The 18,100-nt window shown below is 43.3% G+C and overlaps 2 protein-coding genes across 3 annotated transcripts in view; one reads left to right on the top strand and one right to left on the bottom strand.

Moving 5' to 3' along the window:
• The window catches only part of LOC134622363 (NACHT, LRR and PYD domains-containing protein 12-like), a 290,226-nt gene that overhangs the window by 255,185 nt on the left and 16,941 nt on the right, over positions 1-18,100 (bottom strand). The gene's annotated exons all lie outside the window — the stretch shown is intronic.
• The window catches only part of LOC134624401 (protein NLRC3-like), a 41,667-nt gene that overhangs the window by 7,658 nt on the left and 15,909 nt on the right, over positions 1-18,100 (top strand). For both annotated transcript variants that reach the window (XM_065470278.1, XM_065470279.1), the window contains exons 4-5: positions 4,195-4,319; positions 4,418-6,206. In XM_065470278.1, coding sequence (XP_065326350.1) covers positions 4,195-4,319; positions 4,418-6,206 — 1,914 coding nt within the window. The remainder of the gene's footprint in view (positions 1-4,194; positions 4,320-4,417; positions 6,207-18,100) is intronic.

Raw genomic sequence — 18,100 nt, forward strand, 5'->3', positions numbered from 1 at the left:
CAGCAGTGCTACTAATCCAAAATACTCAAAGCTTCATAGAACTGAAACAAACATTTATTTTTAGCTCCATTCTGCTGCTGATACATACTTTAGGTTTCTGAATATTAAACTTGTTGCTGCCTTTCATAGTGTGTAACTTGAAGGCCCTGAGTACTTTCTCCCACACTGAAAACACTGGAATGATAACATTATTTGAACATTACCTAATAAGACTGATTCAGGACAGACAATCCTCCTCCTCCTCTTCCTCACACACTGCTGAGTTTGTCCTGGTGGATCATCAGGGGTGCAAAGCCTCACAGATGATGTGCAGCAGTGGGTCCCTCAGTCTGTCCTCACTCTGGACACTTGCAGTTGTCACACATGGAAATCAAATGTGTGATAAGCTGCAGGATTCAAACACAAGTGTAACTTATAAACACATGTTCATACTTTTATTCCACAATCAGAGAGAAAGAAACAGAGAGACAGTGCAGGACAGACCGACAGGTGACAGTCTCAGGTGTACACACTGCTACAAAACAGCACAAGAGAAGGAGGATTTAGTGTTTGTGTTATTACGAGTGCTAAACAAGAAGAGTTCCAGATGGTCCAGTGGACACATGTGTGACTCCTGTGATTAAAGCATCTTTCTTTCAGCTTAACGAGTGAACCGTCAGCTCGTTCAAACACACGTTAAAGTCCGTTTGGCTTGACACCACCGAACAGAGGCAGCAATGTAACATAGCTAACATTAACAGTGCAGTGAATCCTGCTTGTGCCGTGATATTCAGGACTGCAAACCGAGCAGCATCACTGACTTTCAGCTGGTTGTGTTTGTGGATATATGACTGACTTTAATTATCCATAAAATCATCACATTCTCTGTAAGATTAAGGTCAACTATATATATATTTAGAAGTAGAGGCTTTAAAACCAAGTTACCGCTGAAAGTACAAACATCACTAATGTCACATAACTTTGCCGACATGTGGCCAACAGTAATGTTTTAATGTTCTTAAACATTCGCACATAAATAAGTGACATAATATTCAGTACTTACTTTTGACAGTTCACTCTTCGGCCGCTCCCTTCTGCTGTATTTTACTGCAAAATTATCCACACCCAACGCTATGAATTGTGGGATATATGGGACCACGAAGCGTGCACCGGACCACGCTTGATATTTGGGGAAATCGACGGCGCATTTGGAGTACACTTCGAATTGGGACAGCCGTCGTCGCGTGGCGGTGACGTAATCGCACTTGAAATGCATACTTCAAGCGTGCAGACCCTGAATTGGGACACAGCCTATGTGTTTCATGAAGTCTGTGTCGCGTCGTCTGTGTAACCTTCCCAGTTATGTCTCGTCATAGTCATCACAGTTCTCATAGTCACAGTCATAGAATTAGTTCTCGAAGTTTCATAGCTTTATCACAGTTTCATAGGTTTTTCTTAGTCTGTTTTCCAGTTTAGTTGTCTTGCCTGCACTCGTCTCAGCATTTGTTTTGCCTTCTGTCATCAGTCATAATAAAGGCTCGCCTTTTGTGAAGTCATGTCACGTCTGCTCTTGGGCCCTGCTCTAGCTAACACACCAGCGCACTGCGCTGTGACAAAAACAGGAAACAGACAAAGACACAGACGTGGCACGATGCAGGAGACAGACAGGAGAGAGAGTGAGGGACACAGAGACAATAGTTAAACACACATGAAGACAAGACAGACTAAACATGGGACATGTACACAGGCAGGGGCAATCCTAGCCAGTTTGGTGCCCTGGGCAAACCCCCCATGTATACATTAGATAATTAGAGATTTAGAAACTGGGTTTTTCAGAAGCTGTAAGACACAATCATCAAAAATATTGCAAATAAAGGCTTGAAATATCTTACTCTACATCTAATGAGTCAATATCATATATTAGTTCGACGTTTTAAGTTGAATAGGAGACAAGGAAACAATACAGCTCTTCTTCCAATTAATGGCTAATTAATATTGTACTTAACACAGTCCAAAAGATTCAATGAACCACATCAGTGTCTGTTGTCTGTCTGCTGTTTACTATCACAGCCAAGTGGCTAACAAATGTAAACAGAAGTTTTCCTACTAATGAATGTTGTCCTGTTTCAGGATACATAACAGCTGCCATTATCCAACCACACACCTGCTTACATTTGTTCTTTTCTCTGTTTTCTAAACTGAGCACCTGATGACCTTTGACCTTTTCTTGTCCATCTTCCATTGGTGTTATTTTGTATTCCTGTGTCAACATCCATTCCCCAACCCGAGAATCACCACAACACAACCTAACAGACCCACACTTTAGTGCACAGATTCAGTTTGTTTAGGGCAGGGGTGTTGAACTCCAGGCCTCGAGGGCCGGTGTCCTGCAGGTATTATGCTACGTTCACACTGCAGGTCTTAATGCTCAATTCCGATGTTTTTTTGTCTGCTTGTTCACACTACAAATAAAATGCGACAGCAAACGCGCTCTAGTGTGAACGCTCAAAGCGGCCCACATGTGCAAAAGAAGACGTCACACACAACGCGCTCTGTTTAGACCCAGAGCAAACAATATTTTTTGACTGATTGCCCTTAATATAAAGACTTCGGACTTTACGTTTCCCAATTTTTGCTTTAAGTTATTGTTATTTATATAATAATCTAGATGACCTAATAATGATCCTTATTGCTGTTTTAGAGGAGCTAAACTATGACAGCCACAGATATCATGTGTGAACATCATGTGATCCTAAAGTGTCTGAGTGACCATAAAAGAGCTTTAATTCATACTAAGGTCGGAGTTTGTAGTGAGCTGACTGTATCACAATCAGAGCTGTTCCCAATGTTCTGTCCATTTATTGCTTTTGTGTTGTTGTCAGCAAGTGAGATCAGGTTTCAGTGATCCCGGATGTGGATCATGTGACCTGGTTTCTAGTTTACATGACAAGTCAGTGGTCAGCCCAGGATGTCCTCTGTCTAGCACATCAGGAGTTAGTAGGGTAGCTCGAATAACTCAAAAGATTTAGACCGAAAACAAATGTCCTTTACAGAGGACAAAACTGAATAGGCTGGTTCTCACGAGGATATTGTGTATATGAAGTAAGTGTCAGGAGAAAGCAAGACAGACACAAAGCAAACAAGACGTTGTTCCAAATAACGTCAAAGAAAAGTAAGAAAATGTTTTAGAAGCTTCAAACTAAGTGAACCTGACCTGAACAATCAGCAGCTACAGAAATGTTTAGAGTTGCTGCACAAAGTCGTTGTGGCAGATTCTGTTAGTAATGTTTCCCATATTTCTTTGATCTTATAGATGGAGAATACTGCAATGAATGATCACCTGAAACAGGTTTTCTTTTTCTTCCTATATTTTCTGCTGAAAGTCATGAAAAAACCATTTGACAAACATGGAAACAATGTGTCATGTTGTACTGTGACAATAAGTTTCCTAAAATAACATTTAGAAGTCTGTAGTTCTAATCTAAGAGATGTAGTTTGATCAGCAGAGACCAAAGCTGTGAACATGATTGTAGTGAAGCTTCACTCCTGAGCCTGAACTTAGGAGATACTCTGAAATGTTTAGTCTCCATGTAGATGTCCTGGAGCCTTTATCTCACAGCTGCTGCATACAGAGAAAAGTCTGCTTATTTACACACTTGAGCCAGTGTGGACATAGAGGCTGGTCACCAGGTGAACCCAGAGACACTACAGAAGGTGATCTGTTAGTGTTCCCTTTGATTGTTTCCTTTCCTTAGTCTTTCCTACCTCTCCTCCTTCATGGTAATTATCGTGTGATGTGACATTAGGACATGTGTGCAGTGTGGATTCCCCTAAGACTGAGTGGGAGAGGATTCGCCCTGACTCTTACTGAGTCAGCGGTGGGTTGATTGTAATAACTTCTCCTGTGTCGGCCCCTCTCAACAGTTTCTGACAATCTTTTCTCTTTCAGATATGCTAACAATGCTAACGCTAAAGGCTGCATAACTAATGTTCAGCTGGGACAAGAACTACATGTTCAATAATAAAGAAGCAGCAACAGCAAAGATGTGGACTGGTGTGTGTTTGATCCTGCAGCTGGAGCAGATGTCAGAAACCACATCTGTAATGTGGCACAGAGTACAGTCTGACTGACAGCTGGGACACTTTTGTTTTAGCTGCTTAGAGTTTATGCTGGAGGGGAACCTGCTCACTTTGGATATGATTCTGGTTCTGCAGACAGTGCATCTCCTCATACTGGGACCAGTCTGCTTCATCAGGAGACTCCTCCTGTCACCAGTGTGGAGAAAGATCCAGAAGCAGAGCTGGACTGCAGACAGCCAGTCAGAGCAGCTGTGTACAAAGTAAGACTGAACATCTGTCTGCTGATGGACTCGTTTCTGAAAACTGGACTTCTTGTTGTTGTTCAGACATTGAAGAGTTTTCTTTCTCTTTCTTTCAGCAGATGTTGGTCTGCAGGAGGTTTTAGATGAACATAAGATCAGTCTGAGGAGGAGATGTGAACGTGTGACTGAAGGAAGTGATGAAACAGGAAGTAGAACCCTCCTCAACAGGATCTACACTGAGCTCTACATCACAGAGGGACAGAGTGAAGAGGTTCATACCCAACATGAGGTGAGGCAGCTGGAGACAGCTTCCAAGATGGACGCCCTCCATGACGCTCCAATCAGGTGCCAGGACATCTTTAAAGCCTTCCCTGACCAACAGAGACCCATCAGAGTGGTTCTGACCAACGGCGTGGCTGGTGTTGGAAAAACCTTCTCAGTGCAGAAGTTCACTCTGGACTGGGCAGAGGGCTTGGAGAACCAACATGTCAGTGTGGTGGTTCTGCTTTCATTCAGGGAGCTGAACCTGATCAGAGATGAGCAGTACAGTCTTCTGGAGCTGCTCCATGTTTTCCATCCAACATTACAGAAGGTCACAGCAGAGAAGCTGGCTGTCTCTCAGCTTTTGTTCATCTTTGACGGCCTGGATGAAAGCAGACTTTCATTGGATTTCACCAACAGGAAGCTGCTGTCTGATGTCACACAGAAGTCATCAGTCAGCCAGCTGCTGACAAACCTCATCCAGGGGAATCTGCTTCCCTCGGCTCTCGTCTGGATAACTTCCCGACCTGCAGCAGCCAATCAGATCCCTCCTGCATGTGTCGACAGGCTAACAGAAGTACGAGGCTTCACTGACGCCCAGAAGGAGGAGTACTTCAGGAGGAGATTCAGTGATGAAGAGCTGTCCAGCAGAATCATCTCCCACATGAAGACATCCAGGAGCCTCCACATCATGTGTAGAATCCCAGTCTTCTGCTGGATCACTGCTACAGTTCTGGAGCACATGTTGACTACAGAGCAGAGAGGAGAGCTGCCCAAGACCCTGACTGACATGTACTCACACTTCCTGCTGGTTCAGACAAAGAGGAAGAAGAACAAGTACCACGAGGGACATGAGACGAGTCCACAGGAGCTGACGGAGGCTGACAGGGAAGTTCTTCTGAAGCTGGGGAGGCTGGCGTTTGAACATCTGGAGAAAGGAAACATCATGTTCTACCAAGAAGACCTGGAGCAGTGTGGTCTGGATGTGACAGAGGCCTCGGTGTACTCAGGAGTTTGTACAGAGATCTTCAAAAGAGAGTGTGTGATCTTCCAGAAACCAGTCTACTGCTTTGTTCATCTGAGCATTCAGGAGTTTCTGGCTGCAGTCTACATGTTCCACTGTCACACCAACAGGAAGGCTGAGGTGCTGAAGTGCTTCCTAGGACAAACTTTTTGGGAATCATCTCTGGACGACTTCCTGAACAGACCCATGAAGAAATCCCTTCAGAGTAAAAATGGCCACCTGGACCTGTTTGTTCGCTTCCTTCATGGCCTCTGTCTGGAGTCCAACCAGAGACTCTTAGGAGGTCTGCTGGGTCAGACAGAGATCAGTCCAGAAACCATCCAGAGTATCATCAACAACCTGAAGGAGATGAACAGTGATGGCATCTCTCCTGAGAGAAGCATCAACATCTTCCACTGTCTGATGGAGATGAACCACCTCTCAGTACATCAGGATATCCAAGAGTTCCTGACGTCAGAGAACAGATCAGAGAGACTTTCTGTGATCCACTGTTCAGCTCTGGCCTTCATGCTGCAGATTTCAGAGGAGGTTCTGGATGAGTTGGACCTGAGGAAGTACAACACATCAGAGTGGGGACGACAGAGACTGATTCCAGCTGTGAGGAACTGCAGAAAGGCTCGGTGAGTCCAGATGTGATCATTAACATCATTAATTTGTGTAGATCAGTAGTTTAGTTCTTCAGATATACACAGTACTAAACGACTCTCATTAGTTTGAGTTTCTCAGATAAAATGATATTTTGTGTTGATCAGTAAATGTGTGTGTGCACTTAGCATGATCCTGCATTGGTAGTCGTATGCTGTGTGCTGTAGACTCACATCTACATGTAGTACCTGTGTTGTGTCATTAGAAGGCAGTATTTTAAACCTGCTGCTGCTGCTGTTGTTGGTCATTCAGAGGCTGCTGTTAGACAGAAATAAGAATCTATGAAGAGCTTCTTTGTAGTGAAGTGAACTCTGATGTTACAAACAGAGACAAATATCCAGAGCAGTCACCGTCTGAGCTTCTCCTCTGACTACAAACACAGAGTTTAGTGGCATAAACATGGTGAGTGAGGATGAAGGTGCTGAGGAAGACTCTGGTTTAGTGTGATTAAAGTGTGATGTACTGATGAGTGACAGAGCTGTGGTTCAGAGTGAGGCTCAGAGGTGAACCAGCTGTGCTCTCTTACTGCCAACAGTGGGACAAACTGAGTGAGAAGACACTGCTGACATCTGGACTGAACATGTGTCCAATCTGAGAGCTAACGCTGATGTCACAGCAGCACATGGACTCACTCATTCCTGCTGCTGCTCCTAATGATGAATGTCTGACTTCATGTCCTCATTAATCACAGAGCTGATTGTTCAATGTTTAGTTGTTGCTGCTGAAATGTCGTCCCTATTTTTTTGCTGATGGAATTCACTGCTGTGTTTCTGGCTGCTGTTTACATCCCCGAGCTAACTTCCTGGCAGCCAAACGTCATGATGTAATGGTAAATGGACTCATTCTTATATAGCGCTTTTCTACTCTTCTGAGCACTCAAAGCGCTTCACACAACTTGTGCATTCACACCCATTCGCACAAGCACACTTTTCTAAGTAACATTCACAGTATATTTGGCATGCAGACTAGAGGAAGCCAGGAATCGAACCACCAACCTTCCAATCAGCTCTACCGCCTGAGCTACAGCCACCCCTGATGTCATCATTGCTTTATAGACAGTGGGAGGTTTAGGTTGTAACCACACAGTGTTTGTGTCCGTACACTGCAACCTTCCACACCATTCCTTTATTGTATAGACTCAGCACAGCACTCCTCATGTCACTCTGTACTCCCTCTGTTTTGTGTCTCTGAGTCTGTGTCTGTAAGTTCAGTCTATGGATTTCCTGTTCTACTTTGAAGGTCTGTGTCCCTTGTCTCATCTTGCCCAATTAGGTTCAGCTGTGTCTCCCTCTTGTTGGCTATTCCTTGTTTCCCTCTGTGTGTATTCATAGTGTTGTTTTGCCTTTGCTCATTGTCAGTCTGGCTGCGTTTTCCTGGTCATCATACCCTGTGTTACCACTACGTGTCATCCCGTGTTTTTCCCTGCATGATTTCAGGTTTGTTTTGCTAGCTGTCCCATTTCAGGTTATTTTTTTAGTTCTGTCCTCACCATCCTGGCTTTTGTTTATCACCCACTGTAAATAAAGATAAATAAAAATAATAAAGATAATTATAATGGGTGGTTTGCACAACAAAAGCAGGAGGAGAATCGAGCTGACGACCTGTGAAAATCTCAGCAGGGGTGAATAACACCTTGGGACTTGCGCCAGAAATTAAAAAAGTCAGTAATTCTAGGTGGTTTTAGGTCCTGGGGATTTATGCAAATTTGCGCAGGGTTAGTTGTACATATTGTACATCCGATATGGACTGAAACTGTCTGGTGAGGCTTGCTATGAACACCAGCTGCCCGATAATGTTTTGCAGCTTTTTGGCACATCATCTTTTTGTCTCTTTTTGTCCATTTCGATTGTTAATGTAGTTTGTTAACAATGTTATTGTTAAAAAACCTTCTTTTACTGTTACTTTTTGTGGATCACAAGGTTTAAAACTACTTAACACACACATAAAAACACAACTGCCAGAGTGCCTATTTCGGGTCACTTTTGTCTGGTGAGGCTTGCTATGAACACCAGCTGCCCGATAATGTTTTGCAGCTTTTTATCCAAGCCTGGATAAAGGAGGAGTGTTGGAATTGTGACATTAAAAGAAAACAATAATTGCTAAAAGAAATTTAATTTGTAGTTCAATTTAATAAATTCTGTTTTCATGGATGCCTGGATGTTAGATTTATAGTGCGGAAAATACGGTATACATCAGTAAAGAATATATCACGAAATATATCGTTACTGTGCATGCTTCATGATATGGATTTTAGGCAATATCGCCCAGCCCTAATACACATATATAAATACAGATTTTACAAAAGGGATAAATAGAATAAATAGGAATAAGAATACAAGGGAACGGCACATTTCAAGTATTGTGAGTCTATAACACCGTTGGATATTAACAAAAACTATTGTTTTTGGGAGGTGATCAGGGGCAAGTGGAAACACATGAGGAAACAGCTGACTAGAATGAAAATAATGGCTGTGTCCCAATCCAGAGACCGCACGGTTCGTAGTACGCGCAGTTCGCGGACTACATATGGCTAGGGATGGGTACCGGTATCGCACCGGTTCTGACATAAACGGTAGTAACCAGACCGAAAAGCAGCGCACATTTCGGTGCTTTATTTCGGTGCTTTATTTCGGTGCTTTATTTCGGTGCTTTATTTCGTTGCTTTTTTTTCCTGAGATGTGATACACTTCAGATTCTAGCCAATCATTTTACGTTTCCGAGGATAGTAGGCGGGCCCAGGTACGTACGTTCTTTTAGAGCAGAGCTACGCTACAGATTAAAAATGCCCAAGGCGAAGCGGTCAAAAGTCTGGCTGTACTTCACAGTAGGGCTGCCACAAACGATTATTTTGATAGTCGACTAGTCACCGATTATTTTTGCGATTAGTCGACTAATCAGATCATGCATGCATTGGATGTAAAACGTACAGCTTATTGCACCAGCATGCATCTGCTCTTATATAACTATCATTAGATTCCAGATTTAAGTGTTTAAGGTATGTGCTAACTAAAATTAAAGACAAGATGATAGTTTATTAAATGTTAATGAAATTTGCAGATTGTTTCGGGGAAGTTTAATAAACTCCTTGCTGTCTAAAATATAACGGGACACCGTTGTATATTCTCGAGCATCTCACACTTCTGATAACCAGTTGTCTGCTTGACGTTTATTCAGCTGTGTGAAAACTATAACTTTAATATCAGCCAAACCGATTTACTCAGGAACAAATAAAATACAAAAAAAGTCAAAAAATAACATTTTTACATTATCTAAGTGACTTATGTATGTTTAACCTGAGTAGCGAAAGACGGCGGTGGGTTTGAAAACGATTTGCCGGGAGTCCGGTGTTCTCAGCAGCTCTAGTGAGCCTTGCCCCCGGCTAGCTATCGAGCTAGTGGCTAACACACCTCTCCGAAAACGTCTGAGCGCTTTTGAAAATATGTGGTGTCTTGATAAACTGGGCAGATATTTGAGGTTTACACAGCTACATTCTCGCCTGCAAATATGTTAAACGTTTATTTTGTGACTCAGAAAGAATAATAAGAGTAATATTAAAACTAACTAGCTTCCGCCATTGTTGGAAACTGAGCTGGGCTGCGCTATGAATTCTGGGACAGAGCTACTTCTTCTTCTTCGGGGTTTAACGGCAGCTGGCATCCTTGTGTATGCAGTGCTGCCATCTTCTGTTTCAGTCCGTTATTACACTCTTGAATCCTACTACTTATTCCTGCGTCTTTTGGGATCTTACAAAGCTTCAAACGATGCATCGACTATTAAATCAGTCTTCGACGATTTTGATAGTCGACGTAATCGTGACTAGTCGACTAATCGTGGCAGCCCTACTTCACAGCAAAAGATGCAAACTCAGCAGCCTGCAACAAGTGCTTTAAGCTGATACTGTGATACTGTGCAAAGGAGGTAACTCCTCAAATCTGATGAAACACCTGGCGACGCATAGCGTTTTTTTTTTTTAAAGCCGAGAAATGCACCGTACCTACTGCGGGTGTGGTGCCTGTTAGCAGACCCGGAGTTAGCAACATCCCCCAAGAACCCGTTGAGGGGAGTCCTGGCCCCTAGCCCTGCCAGTGAAGCAGAAATGATGACGGATGATGATGGCAGAAGCAGCCGTTCTTCTCTGCGTGAGTAGCTTAATGTTGTTCGAATTTACATTGAGTAGGCTAACCACTTTATTTATTTATTTTTTTTGCCTGTCCCGTTTGGCTCTTTTGTCATCAGAATTATTGTCTAAAAGCGAAGAAAGATGCCCAACGGATTTACTTTACCAAATTTACCATCCCAGCCTTGCCATAATGGTCCATTTGATTCACTTTTTATTGTTTATTTTATTTTCACTTGCTGAATACGGGACAGACTTTACTGGGAGAAAGAAAAGGGGAGAAAGAAAGAGGGAAAGAAAAACAGCTGAGTTTTTTGCCCTGGGAAAAAAGGGCAAAAAACAAAAACCAACAGAATAAGCAGACAAAAAATACATATATCGATCACCTGGATCACCTGTTGAGAAAGAAAAAAGAAAACAAGCAGAAGAAAACGAGAGCAATACAATAAACAACATCACGATGATATATGTGAATATAACAGTAAATACTAAATATTAAACATTATTGTGCAGCAAGTAATATCGACAGCGCACAGTGTGCTTTGAGGTAGGAGCCAAAAAGGGTGTAGTTTGTGTGTGTGAGCACCCGTGTGTACACCTGTGAGCATGAGCACGCTTGTTTTTAAAAGGTTCCTTCATGTAATGATCTGCTAGAGGGTGTGGGGGGCCACAGCCCCGTCCTCCAGGGCATGAAGCAGGTATGGAGGAGATCAAAACTCCAGACATCCAGAGGCCCCCAGAACACAAGAGACCAAGGAAGACCAACAGAGGGGCAGCCGCGCCACTATCCCAGAAAGAGCTGAGGAGAGTCCCAGATGAGGGGTCACTCAGCAGCCGCGGAGCAGAAGCCAGGGGGGGTTGCAGTGACGTGCCCGGGAGCTCCGCCGGCAGCCAGCTGTGCCACTGGCAGGGGAGGTGGTGGGGGGAGATTGGCCTCCATACCTTGGAGGGCCTGAGATGTCCCCAGAGAGGTGGCGTCTGATACCCAACCTGATATATGGACACAGACATACAGGCACACACAGATACAAACATCCATTCCCACCCTCATGCTCTCATAAGCAATTACTCCACACTCACCTAACGTGGAGACAGACATAATGAGACACTGTACACACAATCACACTCCCCAAGCGTACTCTAAGAACCGGGTCTAGGTACCTTTGCCCCTGGAGGGGGGAACTGCACCCAGGCCCAGGTGGTGTTACCCTTTTCCCTGCGGTGGGGAGAAGCAGACCGCCCCGACTCCGCAGCAGCAGGGAGGCCCCACATTCCAGACCCCAGTCGGACAGCCAACTCCTCCTCCTGGCCCCCCCGCTCCAACAGGCCGCAGAGAACGGTTAAAAGCAGGTTCAAATATTGAGGGAAAGTACAAAAATAACAATTGGTCCAGGAGAGTCGGTCAAACAATGATTTTAACGAACACACGCATGCGGAGATGAACACTGCACCATCAGCATCAATCTCCGCCCGATAATACACAAGCAGTTGTTTTATAACATCAGGGTACTGTTTATGACGCCCCCTCATGCGTCAAACAGATACAATACATGCATAAGTTCCAAAAACAACAAATGTTCTGTTGACGACTTTTGACACATTTAAAAGGACATCTTCTTCTTCCCGAGGCCAGGTCCTTCCTGGTAATCTTCTAACTCTGCTTATCCCCTAAAACAAACTGTCTCTTTTGCAAACATAATCTCACAGTTACAAGGTTTTGCAAACTATTATTTGAATATTTGAACTTTTACCTAAACATGAGTCTATCTACTGTTTGTGTGTGCAAGTGTGTCATGACCTCAGCATCCACTCAGCCTCACTCCGCCCGTTGACGCTTCTGCCCTTTTGCCAGACAGAAGCTCTCTGTGACATGTGTAGTAATCTTAACTAAGAACATATATAATCTATTGAATAAATGCTTCACCAAAATGCCACTACTCAAAGCTTAATAAAAAGGATATAAATGAATATAAGAAATACTAATGGATAACCTGATATACCGTATGTGTTTTGAAAGCGTGTTCTTTCCATAGCTCAAAGACTGAGCTTCAACTCTTCATGAAATGCAATATGTGTATACAATAATTATAGCTGCACCTGTAATACAAGTTTTAACATAAGGCCAACTGCTTCAATAAATGCTTTGATGAAATGATAATTAATGCAATGGGCAGCACGGTGGCAAGGTGGTTAGCACTGTTGCCGCACAGCAAGAAGGTCCTGAGTTCAATTCCACCATCAGGCCGGGGTCTTTCTGTGTGGAGTTTGCATGTTCTCCCCTTGTTTGCGTGGGTTCTCTCCGGGTAATCCGGCTTCCTCCCACCGTCCAAAGACATGCAGCTTGTGGGGATAGGTTCATTGGATAATACAAATTGCCACTAGGTGTGAATGTGAGTGCGTCTGTCCCTGTGTGTTAGCCCTGCGACAGACTGGCGACCTGTCCAGGGTGTACCCCGCCTCTCGCCCTATGAAAGCTGGGATAGGCTCCAGCGCCCCCCGCAACCCTGAAAAGGATAAGCGGAAGCGAATGGATGGATGGATGGATGGATGGTAATGATGATGATTATGAATAGTAGCAGCAAAATATTTATCTAAACTCCACAATAGCTAACATTAACAGTGCACTGAATGCTGCTTGTGCCGTGATATTCAGGACTGCAAACCGAGCAGCATCACTGACTTTCAGCTTGTTGTGTTTGTGGACTTTAATTATCCATGAAATCATCACATTCTCTGTAAGATTAAGATCGACTGTTGAACGGCGTATATTTTACAGTAAAGGCTTTAAAACCAAGTTGACGCTGAAAGTACAAACATCGCTAATGTCACATAACTTTGCTGGCATGTGGCCAACAGTCATGTTTTAATGTTCTTCATTATTAAACATTCGCACATAAATAAGTGACATAATATTTAGTACTTACTTTTGAAAGTTTACGCTTCGGCCGCTGTTTTTTTCCGAACAAAACATCCACACCCTCCGCCGCGCTATGAATTGTGGGATATATGGGACCACGAAGTCTACACCGGACCACACTTCAAATTTGGGGAATGAACGGCACATTTGTCGACCGCATTTGGAGTACACTTCGAATTGGGACACCCTTTGTCGCGTCGCTGTGACGTAATCGGTCTCCAAATGCGCACTACGAAGCGTGCGGTCGCTGGATACCAAATTCAGGGGTAGAATGCTTCGAAGGACCCGACCTACTTGGTCCATACAGGGCAGATCCTTCGAAGGCCTGGTAGGCAGGAAGTGAGCGGCTGTGAAATTGGACAGTCTTCTTGCCTTCGTTCAAGTCCGCCCTTACTTCCGCGTTTTTCTGGTCGCTAGCGCCACAGCGCGACAATTTCAAAATGGACCCAGAAATGTCACTCTCTTTTCTTTGTACATTTTTAATTCTGGAGGAGCCAGAAAAACTTTATCATTGTCGCCGGCATGTTTTGTACCTTGGGCTCATGAGAGAGAATCATGTCCAGGTAAATTAATTTTCTTTAATCTACATACATTTAGAAATTACTTAGCTAGTTTTATGGATAAATTCACTGACTGAATTATTGCTGTTCATTTGTACACATTTACTGTTATATCTAAAATATCTAAACTAAATGTCTTTGAAACTTATAGAAGAACATTTTATATTTCTGTTTATTTTCTATTTTTCATTTGATCCTGTAACTTCCAGGGTTACAGGCAGGGTCCAGGGTTGTTTTTCAGTTCACAACAAAGCTCAGTTACACAGATGAAGTGTATTAAATTTAAGTCTTTTTACAGTGAATTAGTATATTTTACTTAAGCTTAATAATCAGAATAATGCTTGGATCTCTTAAAATAAATTAAATCATACCTTTCTACTAAAACTGTTTATGTTGTTCGCCACCTTTTCCTTAACCAGACCCAACAGGATTCACCTGAGTGTCCCAGTCCTGGACCGTGTTTGTAACCAGGAGGATCCCAGGCCTGATTATTATTAATGTATTATTATTGTTTTATTGTTATTGTTATTCACTTTATTACTATCAAATAAATATCCATTTAAATCTGTTCAAAGTTAGCGTTATGGTCATACATGTTACAAATACCGGTAAATAAAATGAGTTCAGTGACAATTACTGTTTGTTTTAATCAATTTATTTATAACATAAAACTTTTAAACAAACACAACACATATAACAATGTAACAAATATATCCATACATCCATACAATACATTTCTTAATGAATAACTCATTTTGGAACTAATCATTGAAGTATTGAAAACAGTCTTTCCGTCCTCTCCCTGCTCTCCTCTCCTCAGCCTCTCTTTGCTGCCTCATATCCTCTCTGATGAGGTCTAGCAGCTCATCATCCCTGTCTCTTTTCCTCTTTCTCCCTGTTATGGGTGGCTGACTCTCTTCCTCATCACTGTTGTTTTCGTCACCCACTGCTGCGCTTGGACCTGGAGTGTCTTCAGGGAGAGAGAAAATTAGTACATGAGGCCTAATCGAAGGAATTATCTTCTTGATAACACACATACATACTTTGTATTTTTTCTTTAAGTTATCCCACTTCTTTCTGGCCAGGTGATTTTACCCATCTTCTCCAGAATTGTCCTGATCACACGCAAAAAATAAGATGAGAGAAAACCGTGGCAATTATGTTAATCCCTAAATCCAAAAGTTTTCACAGCAGAACACCAGAGGAATACCGTCTGGACATCACAGGTTCTGTACATCATGAGGCTTAATAACACCGTACTCATATGAATATGATGTGTAAATTGATTTATTCTTATACTTCCATGCTACAGTGGCGAAATTCTTCACGACAGTGAAGAGGTGATCATTTTCTCCTCTCAGTTTAGTAACAATTTACTAAAGCCTTTTGGGCTTTGTTCCCTAAAACATATCAGAAAAAGGTTCATTTGAAAAAAAAAAATCTAAATTCGCTATATGTAACTCCCGCTTCGCCCGCAACTGTTATGATAAAAATTCTCCTGTCTGAACTGTCTGCTCAACAGTCCTGTACTTTTGTCTGTACTTTTGAACAAAACAAGTCTAGATACAGTGTGTGTATGTGCAGGCCCACAATGAGTGTTTTTGTGTCCTCAGTTCACCTTCTACTAAAGTCAGACTCACATAGACACACAGATCTCTATGCTTTGATTTCATAATATCTGATGTGTTGTATTGTAAGCAGATATGAATATATATAGGTAACATGAATACAGTTTAACCCGCAATGAAAGATTATTATGCAATTATTCTCACACCTGTAATACAAACTGTAATATAACATCAACAGATTCAATTAATGCTTTAATGAAATGATAATGATAAATGATGCACAGTCATATATATGCTGGTTATGAATAGTAACAGAAAAAACAATTTTATCTCCACACTCCTCCTCTTTGGCCTTTGAAGAAGGCCAACACTCATCATGATTGTCTCACTCCTCAGACCAGTTAGCCACCTCTCGCAATGGCATCATAGACCCAGGACCAGTTAAACCAACTGGCTCCAAATCCATCAGCACTCGTCTGGCCAGAGGGATGAGACAACAACCCATAACCAATATACAGTGGGGCAAAAAAGTATTTAGTCAGCCACCGATTGTGCAAGTGCCCCCACCTAAGATGATGACAGAGGTCAGTAATTTGCACCAGAGGTACACGTCAACTGTGAGAGACAGAATGTGAAAAAAAAATCCATGAATACACATGGTAGGATTTGTAAAGAATTTATTCGTAAATCAGGGTGGCAAATAAGTATTTGGTCAATAACAACCCCACCACTTTCAAAAATGGGTCCCACCAATGGCACAGGTGTCTCTCCATCTGGGCCACACCCACATGACCGTGCCCATGGGCTTCGGCGATCTTCTGTTTTGCCAGGTTTGCAGTCAGCACAGGTCGTCCGTCGGGTCCTCGCCAAAGACCTCCTTCTTCCCATGCTCCTCGGCTCTTCCACACCCCCTTCTCCTCTGGGGCCGCCTCCTCTTGGGCCTTCCTGGCCTCCTCCAACATGTTGACTCCTGCTTCTTCTTCCACACTTATTTGCACCATCTGCCTTGGTCCTTTATATCCTGCAGCCTCCTTTGCGGCTCGATCGGCTTCTTCATTCCCCCTGGCCACCATGCCAGTCCCAGAAGAGTGACCTTTACATTTTATAATACTCACCCCAAAGCCTGTTCAAGTTCCTCCATTTCCTTCTTGTGGCAGATTGGTGCATTGTCTGCTGTCCTGAATCCTGCTCTTCTCCATTGGGCTAGCTCCACATGAGCTGCTCCAAAGGCATAAGCTGAATCTGTGTAAATGTTGACTCTTTTCCCTTTGGAAAGTCTCAGGGCTCGGCTTAAAGCAATTACTTCTGCTCTCTGAGCGGACTGCTGCCCTTCAAGTCTTCTGGACTCTTTCACTTCAAATTCGGTCCCATTTCTGCAAACTACCGCATAACCTGCTTTCAGTCCTTCCTCATCTCTGTAACAACATCCATCGGTGAACCAGTCTTCAGCTCCGAAAATAGGTTCCGCCTTCAAGTCTTCTCTGATTTTCTCTTCAACTTCAGCTCTCTTTGCGCAGTCGTGCGGCTCTCCTGACCCCATTAAATCTGCCATGTTGATTCCCTCATGTGTGAATGTCAGATTTGGAGCGTCTAAGACTTTGCTCACTCTCTGCTGTGTCAATGGTGTCATAGTGAAGGTTTGTGAGTTAACATATGCCACTACACTGTGTGTGGTCAGCACTTTCAATGGGTGCTCCCTCACTATGTGTGCTGTCTTTTGTATGATTTTTGCCACCCCAATTGCATGCTGTGTGCATACAGGGTGCCTTGTCTCCAATGGATTCAGTCTGATGCTGACGTACATAAGTACATCTCTTCCTCCCCTCTTTTTCTGAAACAACACCCCATTAACTATCCCGTGTGTTTCTGAAACATCAAGATAGAAGGGTTCATCATAGTTAAGGATCGCAAGATCAGCCGATCTCGACAGGTCTTGTTTCAATGTGATGAAAGCCGACTCAGTGGCCGATGTCCATGGCAGTTCAGCCTTAAGGTTACGGACACCCACCATTTTTGCCAAATCCCTCAAAGGAGCTGTTTTACCTGCGTAATTTGGTATGTACTGCCGGCTGTATCCCATTAAGCCTAAGAATGAGAGCAGTTCCTTCACCGTGCGCGGTTTTGGATGTGTTAGAATCTGATCCCGGTGTGTGTTGAGCAACCCCACTGATTTGTGAGCAATGACACGGCCCAGAAATGTTACCTCTGGTCGGACCAACTGCAACTTTTCTTTACTCACCTTGAACCCGCACTCAGCGAGTCTCTTCAGTATGGTGAGTGAGGCTGCCATACATGCCGAAGCTGACGGAGCCGCGATTAATAAATCATCAACATACTGCATCAGTGTGCACCTCTCTGGTAGGTGACACGGTGAGAGAGCCTCTTTCAACACTTGGTTGAAAATCCCAGGTGACAATGCAAACCCTTGTGGTAACCGTGTGTATCTGTACTGTTGCCCCCTGTATGTGAATGAGAAAATGTCCCTAAGAGACTCATGCAGTGGGAGACAGAAAAATGCATTAGCTAGATCAATGCACGTGAACCACTTTTGGTCTGGTGTTAGTGCTGTTAGTGCTGCGTAAGGATTTGGAACAGGCACAGTGTCAGTACGTAGAACGGCATTTACAGCTCTTAAATCATGTGCCATCCGGTACTTTCCTGTCCCATGCTTTTCTACCAGCAAAATGGGAGTGTTCCAGTAGGAATG

The sequence above is a fragment of the Pelmatolapia mariae genome, linkage group LG3_W (genome assembly GCF_036321145.2).
Source record: "Pelmatolapia mariae isolate MD_Pm_ZW linkage group LG3_W, Pm_UMD_F_2, whole genome shotgun sequence".
Classification (NCBI taxonomy): domain Eukaryota; kingdom Metazoa; phylum Chordata; class Actinopteri; order Cichliformes; family Cichlidae; genus Pelmatolapia; species Pelmatolapia mariae.